Source organism: Salvelinus fontinalis, chromosome 11, assembly GCF_029448725.1.
Source record: "Salvelinus fontinalis isolate EN_2023a chromosome 11, ASM2944872v1, whole genome shotgun sequence".
Taxonomy (NCBI): domain Eukaryota; kingdom Metazoa; phylum Chordata; class Actinopteri; order Salmoniformes; family Salmonidae; genus Salvelinus; species Salvelinus fontinalis.
Window position 1 is genome coordinate 48,502,043 of NC_074675.1, and position 18,527 is coordinate 48,520,569.

General features: G+C 47.8%; 1 protein-coding gene across 3 annotated transcripts in view; it reads left to right on the plus strand.

Moving 5' to 3' along the window:
* Window positions 1–18,527, plus strand: part of afap1 (actin filament associated protein 1) — a 173,301-nt gene that overhangs the window by 66,713 nt on the left and 88,061 nt on the right. The window contains exon 1 of one of the 3 annotated variants that reach the window (XM_055938948.1): window positions 12,543–13,192. The exons of 1 other annotated variant lie outside the window; for it this stretch is intronic. In XM_055938948.1, coding sequence (XP_055794923.1) covers window positions 13,141–13,192 — 52 coding nt within the window. In that variant the 5' untranslated portion in view covers window positions 12,543–13,140. Of the gene's footprint in view, window positions 1–12,542; window positions 13,193–18,527 lie in introns of those variants that run through there. One more of the 3 variants, XM_055938950.1, reaches the window with a different exon arrangement.

Sequence of the window (18,527 nt, forward strand, 5' to 3'; positions counted from 1 at the left end):
CGCTTGGCATTGTGCATGGTGATTTTAGGATTGTGTGCACATATGTTGTTGTACTCTGAGCTAGGTGGAGCATAACAGATCTGGAGGTATCAAATGATGCAATACCACCCTCCTTTCAAACAGAGGAATCATAATATACCTCCAATGACCAGGGGTGGGCAATTCCAGTCCTCGAGGGCCTGATTAGTGTCACAGTTTTGCCCCAGCCCCAGCTAACACACCTGACTCCAATAATCACCTAATCGTGATCTTCAGTTTAAAATGCAATTTGATTAATCAGCTGTGTTTGCTAGGGATGGGGGGGAAAAGTGTGACACTAATCAGGCTCTCGAGGACTGGAGTTGCCACCCCTACCTTAGGGGAATAGAGACAGGCCTTCAAGGGGCTATTGTCTCCTACGATGATGATTATAACGATGCTTCAACCAGACCTGAAGCCACATTATGTCTGGCTGTAGTCTAGCTGCTGGCACATTGTGCCAATAGGTTAATATTAGCTTGACCTCACTGTCATACACACACACTTCCTGGCATGGAAGGTGACCCTATAGGCTTCTCTCTATGGTGTGCGCGTGACATAGGGACCTGGGAATCACTTCTCGTAAATGAATTGACCTACTATCTTATCACAATCAGCGTGACCTGATTCCAAGGGGCTTTTTAGGAGATTTTAGATTTTAGTTTATTTTCTGGTGTTTTCAGCAGTTTAGACCGCTTCTCTACACTATACATTGCTTATTTTATCACAACAACTAAAATTAGGCATACTATTAGAGTTTTTAGCAACCAGGAAATGTCGGAGGGATTTCTGCGTAATGCAACTTTAACTGGAGCCTGTTGGTCATACTGCACTAACTTGATGTGAATCATCTGTACAACGTGGCCATATGAACAGACAAACACAGAGGGGCTGTCACCTCAATCCAGCCCCTGTCCCCCACAAACAAATATATGAAATATGCCACAGACGAATTATGGATCAAACATTTCGAAGGGAAACTATGAGATCTTGTTGCACATCAAAAGGAGGCAGTTGCAGTGTTTCCCCTAGGATCTTTTTCAGCAGCAGCGGTTTATAAAAAATAAAAAAAATGCAGTGGTGGTGACAGCTACAAAATGCTTAGGGGAATCACTGAGTTAGCATAACACTAACTGTTACCGCACATGATGGTACATTACCCAGATTAGCTGTCTCTTCTAATTAATAATCCTGTCTACCCTCAACCCAACCCACCCCCTCTGTCAGACCCTTAGATTAACAGAGATGAGAAAAAAACATTCACGCCTTGATCCTGCCTCTAGTATTACAGTGCCAGATATTGTGATGCAGCAAGCTAGCAGGTGGTTTGGAATTCAGAGGAATTCCACAAATCCTTATCCCACATTCTGGGTTGTTTTGTTGTAAGGGTGACAATGTTGAATGTGAAAAAGAACACCTTGGTATTGTACAGTAGTTGTTGTGAAGACGCTATCTCCCCTAAACCTTTGCCAACAGATGTTTTACTATGTAGGGCCCTCTAGATTACAGAAGATTAGTTGAGGCCAACACGCTAGTCAATTTAAATTGAGTTCTATCTTTACTCTGTTTGATTGTCTGTTTCGTTAGGGTTGACCCTGGAAAGATAAGTGTTTTTAGAACTTCTTATTCACTGTGGACTAGAGATGCGATTCTTCCTCTGATAGCACAAATTCCACCCAAATCAAAGACAATAGGAGACACCTTTGTAATCTCTTCTTTCTACTTTGACTCTGGCAACCCCTGACTTTTTTTTATAACACCTGGCAATAGAACACTAGAACAATAGGCAATAGAACACTAGAACAATAGGCAATAGCAGACTAGAACAATAGGCAATAGAACATTAGAACAATAAGGAATAGAACAATAGGCAATAGAACACTAGAACATTAGGCAATAGAACACTAGAACATTAGGCAATAGAACACTATAACAATAGGCATTAGAACACCAGAACAATAGGCAATATAACAATAGGCAATAGAACACTAGAACAATAGGGAATAGAACACTAGAACATTAGGCAATAGAACACTAGAACAATAGGCAATATAACAATAGGCAATAGAACACTAGAACAATATGGAATAGAACACTAGAACAATAGGGAATAGAACACTAGAACAATAGGGAATAGAGCAAACTCTGACGGTAGAAAGTCAGTGGGGGTTGCCATTTTGGATGGATACAGAGACATCTAACCTTATAGCACAGTGGGCCAACTTTACAGCTCTAACTGGAGCCCGTGTCTGACTGGAGCCTGTCTCTGACTGGAGCCTGTGTCTGACTGGAGCCTGTGTCTGACTGGAGCCTGTGTCTGACTGGAGCCTGTGTCTAACTGGAGCCTGTGTCTGACTGGAGCCTGTGTCTGATTGGAGCCTGTGTCTGACTGGAGTCTGTCTCTGACTGGAGCCTGTGTCTGACTGGAGCCCGTGTCTGACTGGAGCCCGTGTCTGATTGGAGCCTGTGTCTGATTGGAGCCCGTGTCTGATTGGAGCCCGTGTCTGACTGGAGCCCGTGTCTGACTGGAGCCCGTGTCTGACTGGAGCCCGTGTCTGACTGGAGCCCGTGTCTGACTGTGTCTGACTGGAGCCTGTGTCTGACTGGAGCCTGTGTCTGACTGGAGCCTGTGTCTGACTGTGTCTGACTGGAGCCTGTGTCTGACTGGAGCCTGTGTCTGACTGGAGTCTGTGTCTGACTGGAGCCTGTCTCTGACTGGAGCCTGTGTCTAACTGGAGCCTGTGTCTGACTGGAGCCTGTGTCTGACTGGAGCCTGTGTCTGACTGTGTCTGACTGGAGCCTGTGTCTGACTGGAGCCTGTGTCTGACTGGAGCCTGTGTCTGACTGGAGCCTGTGTCTGACTGTGTCTGACTGGAGCCTGTGTCTGACTGGAGCCTGTGTCTGACTGGAGCCTGTGTCTGACTGGAGCCTGTGTCTGACTGTGTCTGACTGGAGCCTGTGTCTGACTGGAGCCTGTGTCTGACTGGAGCCTGTGTCTGACTGGAGCCTGTGTCTGACTGGAGCCTGTGTCTGACTGGAGCCTGTGTCTGACTGTGTCTGACTGGAGCCTGTGTCTGACTGGAGCCTGTGTCTGACTGGAGCCTGTGTCTGACTGGAGCCTGTCTCTGACTGGAGCCTGTGTCTGACTGGAGCCTGTCTCTGACTGGAGCCTGTGTCTGACTGTGTCTGACTGGAGCCTGTCTCTGACTGGAGCCTGTGTCTGACTGGAGCCTGTCTCTGACTGGAGCCTGTCTCTGACTGGAGCCTGTGTCTGATTGGAGCCTGTGTCTGACTGGAGCCTGTGTCTGGCTGGAGCCTGTCTCTGACTGGAGCCCGTATCTGACTGGAGCCCGTGTCTGACTGGAGCCTGTGTCTGACTGGAGCCTGTGTCTGACTGTGTCTGACTGGAGCCTGTGTCTGATTGGAGCCTGTGTCTGACTGGAGCCTGTGTCTGACTGTGTCTGACTGGAGCCTGTCTGGAGCCTGTCTCTGACTGGAGCCTGTGTCTGACTGGAGCCTGTCTCTGACTGGAGCCTGTGTCTGACTGGAGCCTGTGTCTGACTGGAGCCTGTGTCTGACTGGAGCCTGTGTCTGACTGGAGCCTGTGTCTGACTGGAGCCAGTGTCTGACTGGAGCCTGTGTCTGACTGGAGCCTGTGTCTGACTGGAGCCAGTGTCTGACTGGAGTCTGTGTCTGACTGGAGCCTGTGTCTGACTGGAGCCTGTGTCTGACTGGAGCCCGTCTCTGACTGGAGCCTGTGTCTGACTGGAGCCTGTGTCTGACTGGAGCCTGTGTCTGACTGGAGCCTGTGTCTGACTGGAGCCCGTCTCTGACTGGAGCCTGTGTCTGACTGGAGCCCGTGTCTGACTGGAGCCTGTCTCTGACTGGAGCCTGTGTCTGATTGGAGCCTGTGTAGGGAAGCAATCACTCCAGCACCTCCAGGGGCCTAATCGTTTCATTGGAGGAGTGTTTGTTTAACGCTGCCCTTACCAAGAGGCCCAAACCCCCATCCCCTTTAGCCGCTACCCCTCAGCCACTAGACCCCCTCCCTCTTGTTGAGGGAGTGAGAGGGTGGGTCGTGCGCCAAGAGGTTTTGACAGGTGCGCCTAGACTACCACAGGAACTACCACAGGAGCAGTCCCTTTCTAAAACTAGGGGAAGACCGAGTCTACATGGGCTGTGCTCTGACATGGGCTGTGCACAGGCTCCAGTCAGACACAACCTCAGGAGGCTGAAGAAATGTGGCTTGGCCTCAAAGACATTCAGAAGGCGAGGTCAGTACAGGTGCATCAAAGATGGGACAGAAGCTGTTTTTCAGTCTCTCAATCTCAAGGCCATCCGACTGTTAAATAGCCATCACTAGGCGGCTTCCACCGGGTAACTCAACCCTGCACCTTAGAGGCTGCTGCCCTATATACACTACCGTTCAAAAGTTTGGAGTCACTTACAAATGTCCTTGTTGCTCAAAGAAAAACCTTTTTTTGTCCATTAAAATAACATCAAATTGATCACAAATACAGTGTAGACATTGTTAAGGCCAGCATCCAAGAGTCGCCTCTTCACTGTTGACGTTGAGACTATTTAATGAAGCTGCCAGTTGAGGACTCAAACTAGACACTCTAATGTACTTGTCCTCTTGCTCAGTTGTGCACCGGGGCCTCCCAATCCTCTTTCTATTCTGGTTAGAGCCAGTTTGCGCTGTTCTGTGAAGGGAGTAGTACAAAGCGTTGTATGAGATCTTCAGTTTCTTGGCTATTTCTCGCATCGAATAGTCTTTATTTCTCAGAACAAGAATAGACTGACGAGTTTGAGGAAAGGTCTTTGTTTCTTGCCATTTTGAGCCTGTAATCAAACCCACAAATGCTGATGCTCTAGATACTCAACTAGTCTAAAAAAGGCCAGTTTTATTGGTTCTTTACTCAGAACAACAGTTTGTTTTCAGCTGAGCTAACATACGTGCAAAAGGGTTTTCTAATGATCAATTAGCCTTTTAAAATTCTAAACTTGGATTAGCTAACACAACGTGCCATTGGAACACAGGAGTGATGGTTGCTGATAATGGTCCTCTGTATGCCTATGTAGATATTCCATAAAACATCAGCTGTTTCCAGCTACAATAGTCATTTACAACATTAATAATGTCTACACTGTATTTCTGATCAATGTGATGTTATTTTAATGGACAAAAAAAATTGCTCTTCTTTCAAAAACAAGGACATTTCTAAGTGATCCCAGACTGTTGAACGGTAGTGTACATGGACATGGAATCACTGGTCAATTTAATAATGGAACTCTGGCCACTTTAATAATGTTTACATACTGTTTTACTAATTTCATATGTACAGTATGTACTGTATTCTGCATTGCTTGTCTTAATATTTAGATATTTCTAAATTCCATTATTTTACTTTTAGATGTGTGTGTTTTGTTGTTAATTGTTAGATATTACTGCACTGTTGCAGAATTTCGCTACACCCGCAATAATATCTGCTAAATATGTGTATGTGACCAATAATATCTGCTAAATATGTGTATGTGACCAATAACATCTGCTAAATATGTGTATGTCACCAATAACATCTGCTAAATATGTGTATGAGACCAATAACATCTGCTAAATATGTGTATGAGACCAATAACATCTGCTAAATATGTGTATGAGACCAATAACATCTGCTAAATATGTGTATGTGACCAATAACATCTGCTAAATATGTGTATGAGACCAATAACATCTGCTAAATATGTGTATGAGACCAATAACATCTGCTAAATATGTGTATGTGACCAATAACATCTGCTAAATATGTGTATGTGACCAATAACATCTGCTAAATATGTGTATGTGACCAATAACATCTGATTTGATATCTCTTTCTCTCCCTCTCTATCCCCGACATGCTTTCTCCTACGTTCCCTCTATCTCTTTCTCTCTCCCATCACATATTTTCTGTCCTTCACTCTATTTCTCTCAACATGTCTTCTTTTCTCTCTTTCCCCCCCAAAGCGTCATGTCATCGTATTGCAGGATGACACTCTTTGTCAGGGTTGGGAGGGTTAGTGTGAGCAAGCATGTCTGTGTTCCTACCACTCTATAGACCATCGAGGTCCAAAGTCTCTGAACACTGGGCTACAGACTGGGGACAAGGCCAGTGTTGTGCCACAGCCCCCAGATATGTGTCCTTAATTCAATAAATTAATCTGGAGGAGAGAAAAGGTTATTTGTGTCACAGATGTTTTGCATAGAGCCTAACGTGTGTTCTGGACATGTGACTCCGTTTGATAGACTACGTAGTTCACTCAACTCCAACCCCCCAACACACACACACACAGAAACATGTACACACACACACAGGTTTTTCCAAGGAGAAAAGCCAAGCAGAGATTATCTTGATTCTACGAAGGGGCCCCCCTCAATGTCACCCAATGTGCTCTCCAGCACTGTTGAGGGAAGTATATAGAGATGGAGCCACACCCAGTGTTGTGAGATGGGGAAATCCTATATTTAAATAGTGACATTGTGGAGACAGCAGGGTGTCAGTGACAACAGTTTCATGGCTACAGTGCAAGAGTGGGGGTACAAGTGTGTGTGTGTGTGTGTGTGTGTGTGTGTGTGTGTGTGTGTGTGTGTGTGTGTGTGTGTGTGTGTGTGTGTGTGTGTGTGTGTGTGTGTGTGTGTGTGTGTCCATTAGGTTATCGTTGTAATGCAGCCAACCACTGACTTTCACAAAGCCCAGATCAGCCAAGAAAGAGTTGATGCAAGAGATACAATCCGTCGCTAGTATACAACTAATATACAACTAGTATACAACGTGTGTACATGTGCGCAGAAACACTTCAGGTTGTGCATTCAATTCAGGTTAAAGGTTGACACCTTGCATGGTCACACTATAGCATATCCTCCTGTCTTGTACACACTCTCTGCCTCAAACACACATTCAAAGAAACACAACACCCACACACCTCCACTTGGCCCATCCATTGCACCACATCTTTAACACTATACTGGTGTAAACGGGTCCATCTTTCATCACCCTCCAGCTCAGCTTCCTCTCTGAAGCTGGGGCGGCAGGTAGCCTAGTGGTTAGAGGGGCGGCAGGTAGCCTAGTGGTTAGAGGGGCGGCAGGTAGCCTAGTGGTTAGAGGGGCGGCAGGTAGCCTAGTGGTTAGAGGGGCGGCAGGTAGCCTAGTGGTTAGAGGGGCGGCAGGTAGCCTAGTGGTTAGAGGGGCGGCAGGTAGCCTAGTGGTTAGAGTTGCGGCAGGTAGCCTAGTGGTTAGAGTTGCGGCAGGTAGCCTAGTGGTTAGAGTTTAGGGGCGGCAGGTAGCCTAGTGGTTAGAGTTTAGGGGCGGCAGGTAGCCTAGTGGTTAGAGTTTAGGGGCGGCAGGTAGCCTAGTGGTTAGAGTTTAGGGGCGGCAGGTAGCCTAGTGGTTAGAGTGTAGTAGCGGCAGGTAGCCTAGTGGTTAGAGTGTAGGGGCGGCAGGTAACCTAGTGGTTAGAGTTTAGGGGCGGCAGGTAGCCTAGTGGTTAGAGCAGGGGTCGGGAACCTATGGTTCCCGAGCCAGGTGTGGCTCTTTGATGATTGCATCTGGCTCGCAGATAAAACAAAAATATTCTCACTTTTTTTAAATGATTATTATTATTTTTTTAATACATTTTATCCCCTTTTCCCCCCAATTTTCGTGGTATCCAATCGCTAGTAATTACTATCTTGTCTCATCGCTACAACTCCCGTACGGGCTCGGGAGAGACAAAGGTCGAAAGCCATGCGTCCTCCGAAGCACAACCCAACCAAGCCGCACTGCTTCTTAACACAGCGCGCCTCCAACCCAGAAGCCAGCCGCACCAATGTGTCGGAGGAAACACTGTGCACCTGGCCCCCTTGGTTAGCACGCACTGCACCCGGCCCGCCACAGGAGTCGCTGGAGCGCGATGAGACAAGGATATCCCTACCGGCCAAACCCTCCCTAACCCGGACGACGCTAAGCCAATTGTGCGTCGCCCCACAGACCTCCCGGTCGCGGCCGGCTGCGACAGAGCCTGGGCTCGAACCCAGAGACTCTGGTGGCGCAGCTAGCACTGCGATGCAGTGCTCTAGACCACTGCGCCACCCGGGAGGCCTATTCTCACTTGTTTTAATCCATCCATCAATTTTGCACTGCTCATGTCCTGTTCAGGGCTGCAGGAGCAATTGTCTATTATTTTAATTAAATGATACTGGCCTACGTTGGCCGTTGCTAGGTAAGACAGGTAAACGACTCTTTTTGAATCAGTCTGCTCGGTCATTAGCTCAAAGCTAACCCTTCGACGAAGAAGATGGCGAAAAGAAAAAAAGATGACGAGTATCGTACATTTCAGGACGAATGGACCGAAGAATTCGCCTTTGTGGAGAGAGCAGGTTCTGCGGTGTGTCTAATTTGCAATGACAAAATTACATCGATGAAACGGTCGAATGTAAAGCGGCACTTCGACAAATTCAGAGGCTTATTATACTGACATTTAGTTGAATTCACTTTTAAAATATATTATATGGCTCTCACTGAAATAAATTTCCAAATGTTTTGCTTTCATGGCTCTCTTAGTCAAAAAGGTTCCCGACCCCTGGGTTAGAGTGTAGGGGCGGCAGGTAGCCTAGTGATTAGAGGGGCGGCAGGTAGCCTAGTGGTTAGAGGGGCGGCAGGTAGCCTAGTGGTTAGAGGGGCGGCAGGTAGCCTAGTGGTTAGAGGGGCGGCAGGTAGCCTAGTGGTTAGAGGGGCGGCAGGTAGCCTAGTGGTTAGAGGGGCGGCAGGTAGCCTAGTGGTTAGACGGGCGGCAGGTAGCCTAGTGGTTAGAGGGGCGGCAGGTAGCCTAGTGGTTAGACGGGCGGCAGGTAGCCTAGTGGTTAGAGTGTAGGGGCGGCAGGTAGCCTAGTGGTTAGAGTGTAGGGGCGGCAGGTAGCCTAGTGGTTAGAGTTTAGGGGCGGCAGGTAGCCTAGTGGTTAGAGGGGCGGCAGGTAGCCTAGTGGTTAGACGGGCGGCAGGTATCCTAGTGGTTAGAGTGTAGGGGCGGCAGGTAGCCTAGTGGTTAGAGTGTTGGGGCGGCAGGTAGCCTAGTGGTTAGAGGGGCGGCAGGTAGCCTAGTGGTTAGAGGGGCGGCAGGTAGCCTAGTGGTTAGACGGGCGGCAGGTAGCCAAGTGGTTAGAGTGTAGGGGTGGCAGGTAGCCTAGTGGTTAGAGTGTAGGGGCGGCAGGTAGCCTAGTGGTTAGAGGGGCGGCAGGTAGCCTAGTGGTTAGACGGGCGGCAGGTAGCCTAGTGGTTAGAGTGTAGGGGCGGCAGGTAGCCTAGTGGTTAGAGTGTTGGGGCGGCAGGTAGCCTAGTGGTTAGAGGGGCGGCAGGTAGCCTAGTGGTTAGAGGGGCGGCAGGTAGCCTAGTGGTTAGACGGGCGGCAGGTAGCCAAGTGGTTAGAGTGTAGGGGTGGCAGGTAGCCTAGTGGTTAGAGTGTAGGGGCGGCAGGTAGCCTAGTGGTTAGAGTTTAGGGGCGGCAGGTAGCCTAGTGGTTAGAGTGTAGGGGCGGCAGGTAGCCTAGTGGTTAGAGGGGCGGCAGGTAGCCTAGTGGTTAGACGGGCGGCAGGTAGCCTAGTGGTTAGAGTGTAGGGGCGGCAGGTAGCCTAGTGGTTAGAGTGTTGGGGCGGCAGGTAGCCTAGTGGTTAGAGTGTTGGGGCGGCAGGTAGCCTAGTGGTTAGAGTGTTGGGGCGGCAGGTAGCCTAGTGGTTAGAGTGTTGGGCCAGGAAACGAAAGTTTGCTGGATCGAATCCCCAAGCTGACGAGGTAAAAAGCGATCGTTTTGCTCCTGAACAAAGCAGTTAACCCACTGTTCCCCGGTAGGCCGTCGTTGTAAATAAGTATTTGTTCTTAACTGACTTGCCTGGTTAAATAAACTATGTAAAAGCTGCATTGGTCATGTTATTTTATAAAGTCTACTCTCAACTCAACAAGCACTCCTCCCATTGGTTATGTTATTTACTACAGGTAGCCTAGTGGTTAGAGGGTTGGGCCAGTAACCGAAAGGTTGCTGGATCGAATCCCTGAGCTGGCAAGGTAAAAATCTGTCATTCTGCCCCTGAGCAAGGCAGTTACCACACTGTTTACCAGGCGCCAAAGACGTGGATGTCAATTTAAGGCAGCCCCCCGCACCACCTCTGTACAACTGACTAGGTATCTCCCTTAGTGGTTAGACGGGCGGCAGGTATCCTAGTGGTTAGAGTGTAGGGGCGGCAGGTAGCCTAGTGGTTAGAGTGTTGGGGCGGCAGGTAGCCTAGTGGTTAGAGGGGCGGCAGGTAGCCTAGTGGTTAGAGGGGCGGCAGGTAGCCTAGTGGTTAGACGGGCGGCAGGTAGCCAAGTGGTTAGAGTGTAGGGGTGGCAGGTAGCCTAGTGGTTAGAGTGTAGGGGCGGCAGGTAGCCTAGTGGTTAGAGGGGCGGCAGGTAGCCTAGTGGTTAGACGGGCGGCAGGTAGCCTAGTGGTTAGAGTGTAGGGGCGGCAGGTAGCCTAGTGGTTAGAGTGTTGGGGCGGCAGGTAGCCTAGTGGTTAGAGGGGCGGCAGGTAGCCTAGTGGTTAGAGGGGCGGCAGGTAGCCTAGTGGTTAGACGGGCGGCAGGTAGCCAAGTGGTTAGAGTGTAGGGGTGGCAGGTAGCCTAGTGGTTAGAGTGTAGGGGCGGCAGGTAGCCTAGTGGTTAGAGTTTAGGGGCGGCAGGTAGCCTAGTGGTTAGAGTGTAGGGGCGGCAGGTAGCCTAGTGGTTAGAGGGGCGGCAGGTAGCCTAGTGGTTAGACGGGCGGCAGGTAGCCTAGTGGTTAGAGTGTAGGGGCGGCAGGTAGCCTAGTGGTTAGAGTGTTGGGGCGGCAGGTAGCCTAGTGGTTAGAGTGTTGGGGCGGCAGGTAGCCTAGTGGTTAGAGTGTTGGGGCGGCAGGTAGCCTAGTGGTTAGAGTGTTGGGCCAGGAAACGAAAGTTTGCTGGATCGAATCCCCAAGCTGACGAGGTAAAAAGCGATCGTTTTGCTCCTGAACAAAGCACTGTTCCCCGGTAGGCCGTCGTTGTAAATAAGTATTTGTTCTTAACTGACTTGCCTGGTTAAATAAACTATGTAAAAGCTGCATTGGTCATGTTATTTTATAAAGTCTACTCTCAACTCAACAAGCACTCCTCCCATTGGTTATGTTATTTACTACAGGTAGCCTAGTGGTTAGAGGGTTGGGCCAGTAACCGAAAGGTTGCTGGATCGAATCCCTGAGCTGGCAAGGTAAAAATCTGTCATTCTGCCCCTGAGCAAGGCAGTTACCACACTGTTTACCAGGCGCCAAAGACGTGGATGTCAATTTAAGGCAGCCCCCCGCACCACCTCTGTACAACTGACTAGGTATCTCCCTTTCCCTACTAGCTAAAGTCTGTTCTCAACTCAACAAGCACTCCTCCTTCCACTAGTTTCCTGTACAGTAATTAACCCACGTAAGGGGCATCTGGGACTACATACCATAATACACAGCATACACTAGCTGTAAGGAATGCCACGTCGGATCTACTACAGGTCTCACAACCTGCCCTGCTGTAAACCCACCCTGCTGTAAACCCGTCCTGCTGCAAAATTGTCACCTGTCTTGCTGTAAACCCGTCACCTGTCTTGCTGTAAACCGTCACCTGTCTTGCTGTAAACCCGTCACCTGTCTTGCTGTAAACCCGCCACCTGTCTTGCTGTAAACCTGCCACCTGTCCTGCTGTAAACATGTCCTGCTGTAAACCTGTCTTGCTGTAAACCTGTCACCTGTCTTGCTGTAAACATGTCCTGCTGTAAACCTGTCTTGCTGTAAACCTGTTTTACTATATTGTGTATAAATTTTTCTTGTTTCTTGAACCAGCAAAGTGAGATGTGAGTGAGATATAAGCTTGCTGGTGGATTTTACCACATTGTTTTGACAGCCCTGTCTAAGGTAATCAGCTCCGAACACAAAATGTGTGTGGTAGTCCTTTTCTGGCAATTTGACCTAACCCAACACTCAACACTAACATACAGTAGAAGTGAAGGTTAGGTTGGCTTTTTAGGGGGATAGCAAGGCACACACCCACAAGTGTTTAGTTTATAGTCTACAAAAACCTTAATTACATATGACTTGGTTTCATATGTGTCAATGTACACATGGTATAACTTTTCAGTTCAGCGTTTCCATAGCATACCTACCTAAGCTATTCTACACGGGTGAGTGTTGAGTTGGAGGAGGTAGATGGCCTGCTACTGTATGTATGTATCCCTGTAACTTGAGCTGCACTCTCCTTCATATCTGTCATGGCTGGCTTTTGTTCTCCCCTTCGGACACAGGACACAAAACGGCACGATTCGGCCCCTGTACGTGCGGGGGTGTGCGGGGTGCAGGGACAGACGCGACCGGTCCTTAATTACCTACTATTACCATAAGCTGCCGATTTCCCTCATCCCTAGGGGCGAGCCAGCCCGAGTTCAATATCCCATCTGTCGCAGAGCAAAAGGGGGAGAGTGGGGCTAGTCCTCTCTGGCCGTACGTGTTTTTATTTTTTTTCCTGAGCTAACTGCAAACTTCCAGACAGAGAGAGCGCTGGGCGGAGAGAAATAGTTGCGTCTCATTTTACAGCGAAGAAAGAGAAAGAGATACAGAAAAACAGGGGGACAGATTTTAAAGCGCAGTCTTCTCTCGGTGCACTTGCTTGTAAGACACGATTATCTCTCTATGTTATAGCTGCCTGTCAGCACCGTGGTGCAAAACTGCAGATGCAACCATTCAGACAAGATCCGCTCTGTTTCTGAGCCGAGCAGGACATGCAGACACAGGCAGTTTGACTAGCGAGAGTTTTGAAAGAGGGAGGAGGACGGAAGGAAGGAAGCAAAGAGGGAAGAGGAGGAGAAAAGAGCCGGAGAAAAGTTTGAAAGGATACGCGAGACCGGAGACGTTGCCGGTTGGTCACCGTGAAGAAAGGCTATTCAAAGCTGGTATCGCGGGGGAAATCTATCCTCGGATAAACAGACGAGGGTCTGTCGTTGGCCGCTGCCGGGCGGGGAGAGGGATTTTATTGATATTCGGCAGCTGCCGGGAACGCGCCTGATTCCGTTTGCTGTTTGGGGAATAGATGCGCTGGGAAGCCACGATGCGGAGCGATCCCATTTTGTTCGCTTCCAGGGGTGAGTGTCTATTTTAACGTTATTATGCGCCTTGTTTCAGTGGCGCCAACAACTGGTCGCTGAAATTATTGATATGTATCTGAAAAATATATTTACAATCACCCCTTGATAGTTTGTTGGTTTTAAAATTAAACAGTTCAGTAGGCAACACATTCACTGGAAGTGAAAAGCAGCGGATAGGGGGAATTGATTATATCTTGTCACGAATAATGCATTATTGTTTATCATTATCATCCTGCATTGTAACATGTCATTTCAGCTTTGCTACAATTAAGTCGTCTAATGAATACAGTTCTTTATGCAGTTATGTTTCTTCTCATAATTGAGACACAGAGAGAGACACAGAGGGGGTTGCTGCGAGCTGGAGGCTGGAAAGACTGCTGGCCACCGCTGGCTCCTGAAAGTGTCGTTAGGATCATGGTTTTTGTTGTCCATGGAATTATGCGTTGCGACTGTATTAGCCTAGCTGGTTGCAACCGGAGCCTTCCCCGTCCTTTACCCTCCCTCAACCCAACTACACTGACGAATAGCAGCCCGTACGGCGGCCAGGCAGTCCCGCATGATAATCACTGGATTATGCCCTAGCTGGGCGCAGCTGCCGCCCACTGACTGGACGAAGTGACCGGTGACACCTTTTATCCAGGGAAGCGCACTTGGGGTGCCTTATAGGGCATGCGTTTTACGCGCTCATTGATTTGGGGGCATTACCTTTGCTAGTGTACCACCAGTTAATTAGGGCAACATTAGTTTCTATAGCAGCAGTGGAACGCTTATGTTTATGTTCCACTCTTATTCTAAATCAAAGTTGGTGTCATATTTCGGCTTGCTTTACACTAATGAAGCTATTTTTGTATCATAATACTTTACACACATTATTGCGGGGTGCTACTCAAAGGTTGCCATGGTTTTACAACTCATGTGTTACATAGAACCACATACTTAAGGTCAACCAAGAGGTCATTTAAGATTTTCCCCGAGGTCAATAACATAGTCGTGATTTGACAACACCAAGTGGCTCCATATCTCTTGTTTCTCTGCAGGAGACTGTATCCTTACAATAACAAAACCTGGCTCCAGCGTTAGCGTCTTCCAGCCTACTTGGGTTGGCAGCTGCGTGGTATCAGGTAGCTCCGCGACGTATTCCGGCTTCACATTTGGTGGCGTCCCCGACAGACAACTATTGTGTAGTAATGCTGTAATCTCAAATCCACGCCATGTGAGAAGTGTGTTTTGGCTGGAGGGCTGGGACTCGGTTAGGGTGTTTTTAGGTTTTGCATTGCGATCAGCCTACCCACCAGTGGGGGTACTAGCAGCAGGCAACTAGCTTGGCACTTAGAAATAAATACATTTCTTTCAGCAAGTCCCTGTTTATAAACCCTTACGAGGTGCCATTTGAGAGCAATACGAATGGAGTGTTAATGTGTTTATTGCTGTTTATTATTGTAGTTTTCCCCTCGGTCGGAAACGCTCAGACGATGTGCCATTAATTGGCACCGCGTTGGGTGCCTGTGATGTGGGCATGGTGTCAGTGATTTAGCCCCATTCGTTGGTTGGCCCATTTAGTTCTGGTTTTAGGGGAAAGGGATACCCCACCCAGCACCCCAATGATAATGGATTTTTAAAGGCTTTCACGTGTCAGAAAAACCATCGGAACCACCTTTCAACAGCAGGAAAACCCGATCCAACAAAGAGGAGAAGAGAGATGAATTAATTTTTATAATCCCTCACCAGTCAATCATTGAACTTGCATTCAGTCACAGAGAGTTTAATTCCAACTCTAATCGGAGACCCTTGGCCCCTCGCCTGTTAATAGCCTTATGCACATTGGAAAACCAATGTGATGAAGAGCCATTATGTGACTGACCGCCTTGATTCAGACTTATATCAGACTTGTGTCATACAGTGTAACTGTCATTTAGTATGACTGCCATATGGTGTGGCCATCATATAGTGTAACTGCGCCCTTATGCAATACAAATCCAAGGCCCTTTGCCTTGATGTAACATTGGTTTTGCATGGCCATCTGATATATTCTCCAAATGCATACAGTACGAGTCATTATAAAGACTACTCCTGCCGCTCTTTGGTAATATCCTCGGGGCAATAACGGCTACAAGTGTTGTTGATCGTTTCTCATTAACCCGTAGACTGATGTAATAGGCTTAACAGCCTACATTAACGGATGAGCCGGTTAGCTAGTTAGTTAGTCTGTCTGGGGCAAAGATTTAAGATGAAGGTGGTCTGGATGGAGGATGGAACTACCGCTAGCGTTACAGGGGGAGGGTGGGTTCTGTCTCAGTCAAATGTGGGGTCGTGGATTTAGGGAGGGGCACAACGGTGGCTTTTGGAATAAAAACGGGATGGGATGGGAGAAGAAAGGGTGGTTGTGGTCTGTGTTTGGGTGGAGTCTAATGGGAATAAACACGTCAAAGACTGTCTGGTTAGGAGCTGTCAATCAAAGGGAAAGTGGCTTGAATTTTTAACGTCACAGTAGATAACTTGGCATTGGGCCAATACATGGATCGCTCTATCTTTACCACAAACGTTAAGTATGAGATGGGAACCAGAATGGCATCCTCCCTTCACCACCAAGTCTCCTCCATCCTTCCATTCCTCCAAGAAAGATGAGTCCAACTGAAATCCAGAGCCTCTAACCACTATCCTCTTCTTCTTTCCTTAGTGCTTTGTAATTATCCTCTTACACATACTGGAGGAGTTTCACTCTCTCTCTCTGTCTCTTTCTCTCTGTCTCTTTCAGTCTCTTTCTCTCTGTCTCTTTCTCTCTCTCTGTCTCTGTCTCTTTCTCTCTCTCTCTCTGTCTCTCTCTCTCTCTGTCTCTTTCTGTCTCTCTCTCTGTCTCTTTCTGTCTCTCTGTCTCTTTCTCTCTCTCTCTCTCTGTCTCTTTCTCTCTCTGTCTCTTTATGTCTCTCTCTCTCTGTCTCTCTCTCTATGTCTCTTTCTGTCTCTCTCTCTGTCTCTTTCTGTCTCTTTCTGTCTCTTGCTCCCTTACTTCCCTCTCCCCTCTTTCTGTTTCCTGTCTCTCTCTGAACTACAGAATCAAACTTCCCGTCTCTCAGATGAGGTTTTGAGCAGTAGATCAGTCGATCAGTCTGACTCAGATGTTTGTGGTTTAGCCATAGAGATAGATAGAGGACTCATCTTTATATCTGCGCTATTATAGCATCTGTGACAGTATGGGCAGCGCCATTGAGGATACAACTCATAGGAATGCCCACCCACCAGACTTATTTGACTACTTTAAAATGGCGGAAGCATGGTGGAGTGCCCTCAATGGCGTTGCCCATGCTAAAATGGCCTTCTGGCCACTAGAGGTCTCTCTCATTCTCTATAGGTTTGGCACTGATGAGATGATATAAACCATGGTGATATTCCCTTGTCATGCCCTGTGGAACACAGACAGATCCCTGGTAATTACAGACCACGATAGAGAACGCTCTCATCATAATCTAACTCCTCCACTGTTCTTCTCATCTTACAGTACATGTGTATGCTTCTCAGCGGAAAGGACTCAAAAGCACGAGTGGTTTATTAAAGGTTTATTGCGTTTTTAGGACCATGGTTTGATATGATGTTGAGCCGTGTGATTGTGGTCTTCAGAGTATATGGGCTTATTCATGTAGAAATATGATGCAAAGAGCTGTCACAAGAGTCATGTTTGTTCTACACATCCCATTTAAATCGGATTGCTGTGGAATGTTGCAATCTACTGAAATAGTCCCCAGGTTAACTCTTCTGGGTCAAACAGGGGCCCCAGAGAGAGAGAGTTCCAGAGGCACAATGGAGGTGGAGTGTTTCCCCGCTCTGGACACCGCGAGATCGGGCTTCCTCTCTCTGAGCGTGGGTGTGGACTGCCTGGAGGAAATGTGCCGACTCAGACCCAGGAGTAAGGCACTCAGTTTACCCAGACCAATGGAGGAAGGGAGAGAGGAAAGGAGCCTGGAAGGAGGGAGGGAGAGAGGAAAGGAGCCTGGAAGGAGGGAGGGAGAGAGGAAAGGAGCCTGGAAGGAGGGAGGGAGAGAGGAAAGGAGCCTGGAAGGAGGGAGGGAGAGAGGAAGGGAAGTGCCAACCCAATCCAAACAGACTAGGGCCCGGTTTCTCGGTAGCGATGGAATTTAGGTTTACGAGTGTTTTAACAATGCATCTTTCCTACAACGGCCGAAGATGTAACATGTGTTTCCCAAAACACAAGGCAGAGAATGGCCGCTAATTGCGTCATTAGAGCATGTGTCGAACTGGGTAGGATCGAAAGATGGGGAGCACTGCTCTCGGATCAGTTTCTCCATTCAAATCTTTCCTTAACATTAGTATTATTTCACAGTACTGACGACGGATCAGCTCCTAGAGAGATATTAACACCTATGGCTGCAAATATGGAGAAGGCTTATTGTAATACTTACCCAATAGAAATGCACAATATTACAGACTTGGCACATCATTGTGCATGTTAGGCGACACATCATGAAATATTTTGAGACAAATTACAGACACTAGCCAACAATGCAACTCAGCCACGCTCAAGGTCCTAAACGATATCATAACCATCATCGATAAAAGACAATACTGTCTTATGATTGATGATTGAATATGATTAAAACAGGCCTACCGTTTTAGATTTTACTGCAGTCTTCTCGGTTTTCATTTAAGCATATTTTTATAGCCAACATTGCGTGTTTGAATCAATTGCAAAGACACTGGTAACTTTGTATTTCTAGTCAACTTTGTTCTGAATTTATCAGCGATAACAGAGAGACGGATAAACCATGTGATTCTGTTTAGCGGAGATCTTCTGTGTATAAAGTGACGCGGGAGGGCAAAAAATGCATCTAACGACGCACTTAGCTGAACTACGAGTGGCCTTGGGCAGGGGTTATATTACGAGCGTTTTCAAGTGCAACGTTAAAAATGGTGGTTTGGGAAGCAGCTTGGAGATTTAATGATGCTCCTATGAAGGTTCTAACGATGAACTTAGCCTTCAGCTGCTTTTGGGAAACCGGGCACCGGGCAGAAGGAGATGGGGGGGGGGGGGGGCGCACAGTAGGAGGCTCATCTGGAAGAGCCAGGCTGTAGTGTTTGTGTGTTTTGGGGTTTAAAGTAAGGAGCCAGCGTTGAGCGATGCCCTGTTGTGTGGTGGCGACTGGCGCGAAGGGGGTAACCACGATGATGCCAGACCATAAACCACCCCAATTAACGTCACCACCGTCCAAGTGCAACATTCTTCCCACAAAGCAACATATTATGTGGTTGTACCCTATATCCCACAATTACACTTTATATACTGCATTAGCTGATTGAGATTGACGTTCTATGGAATAGT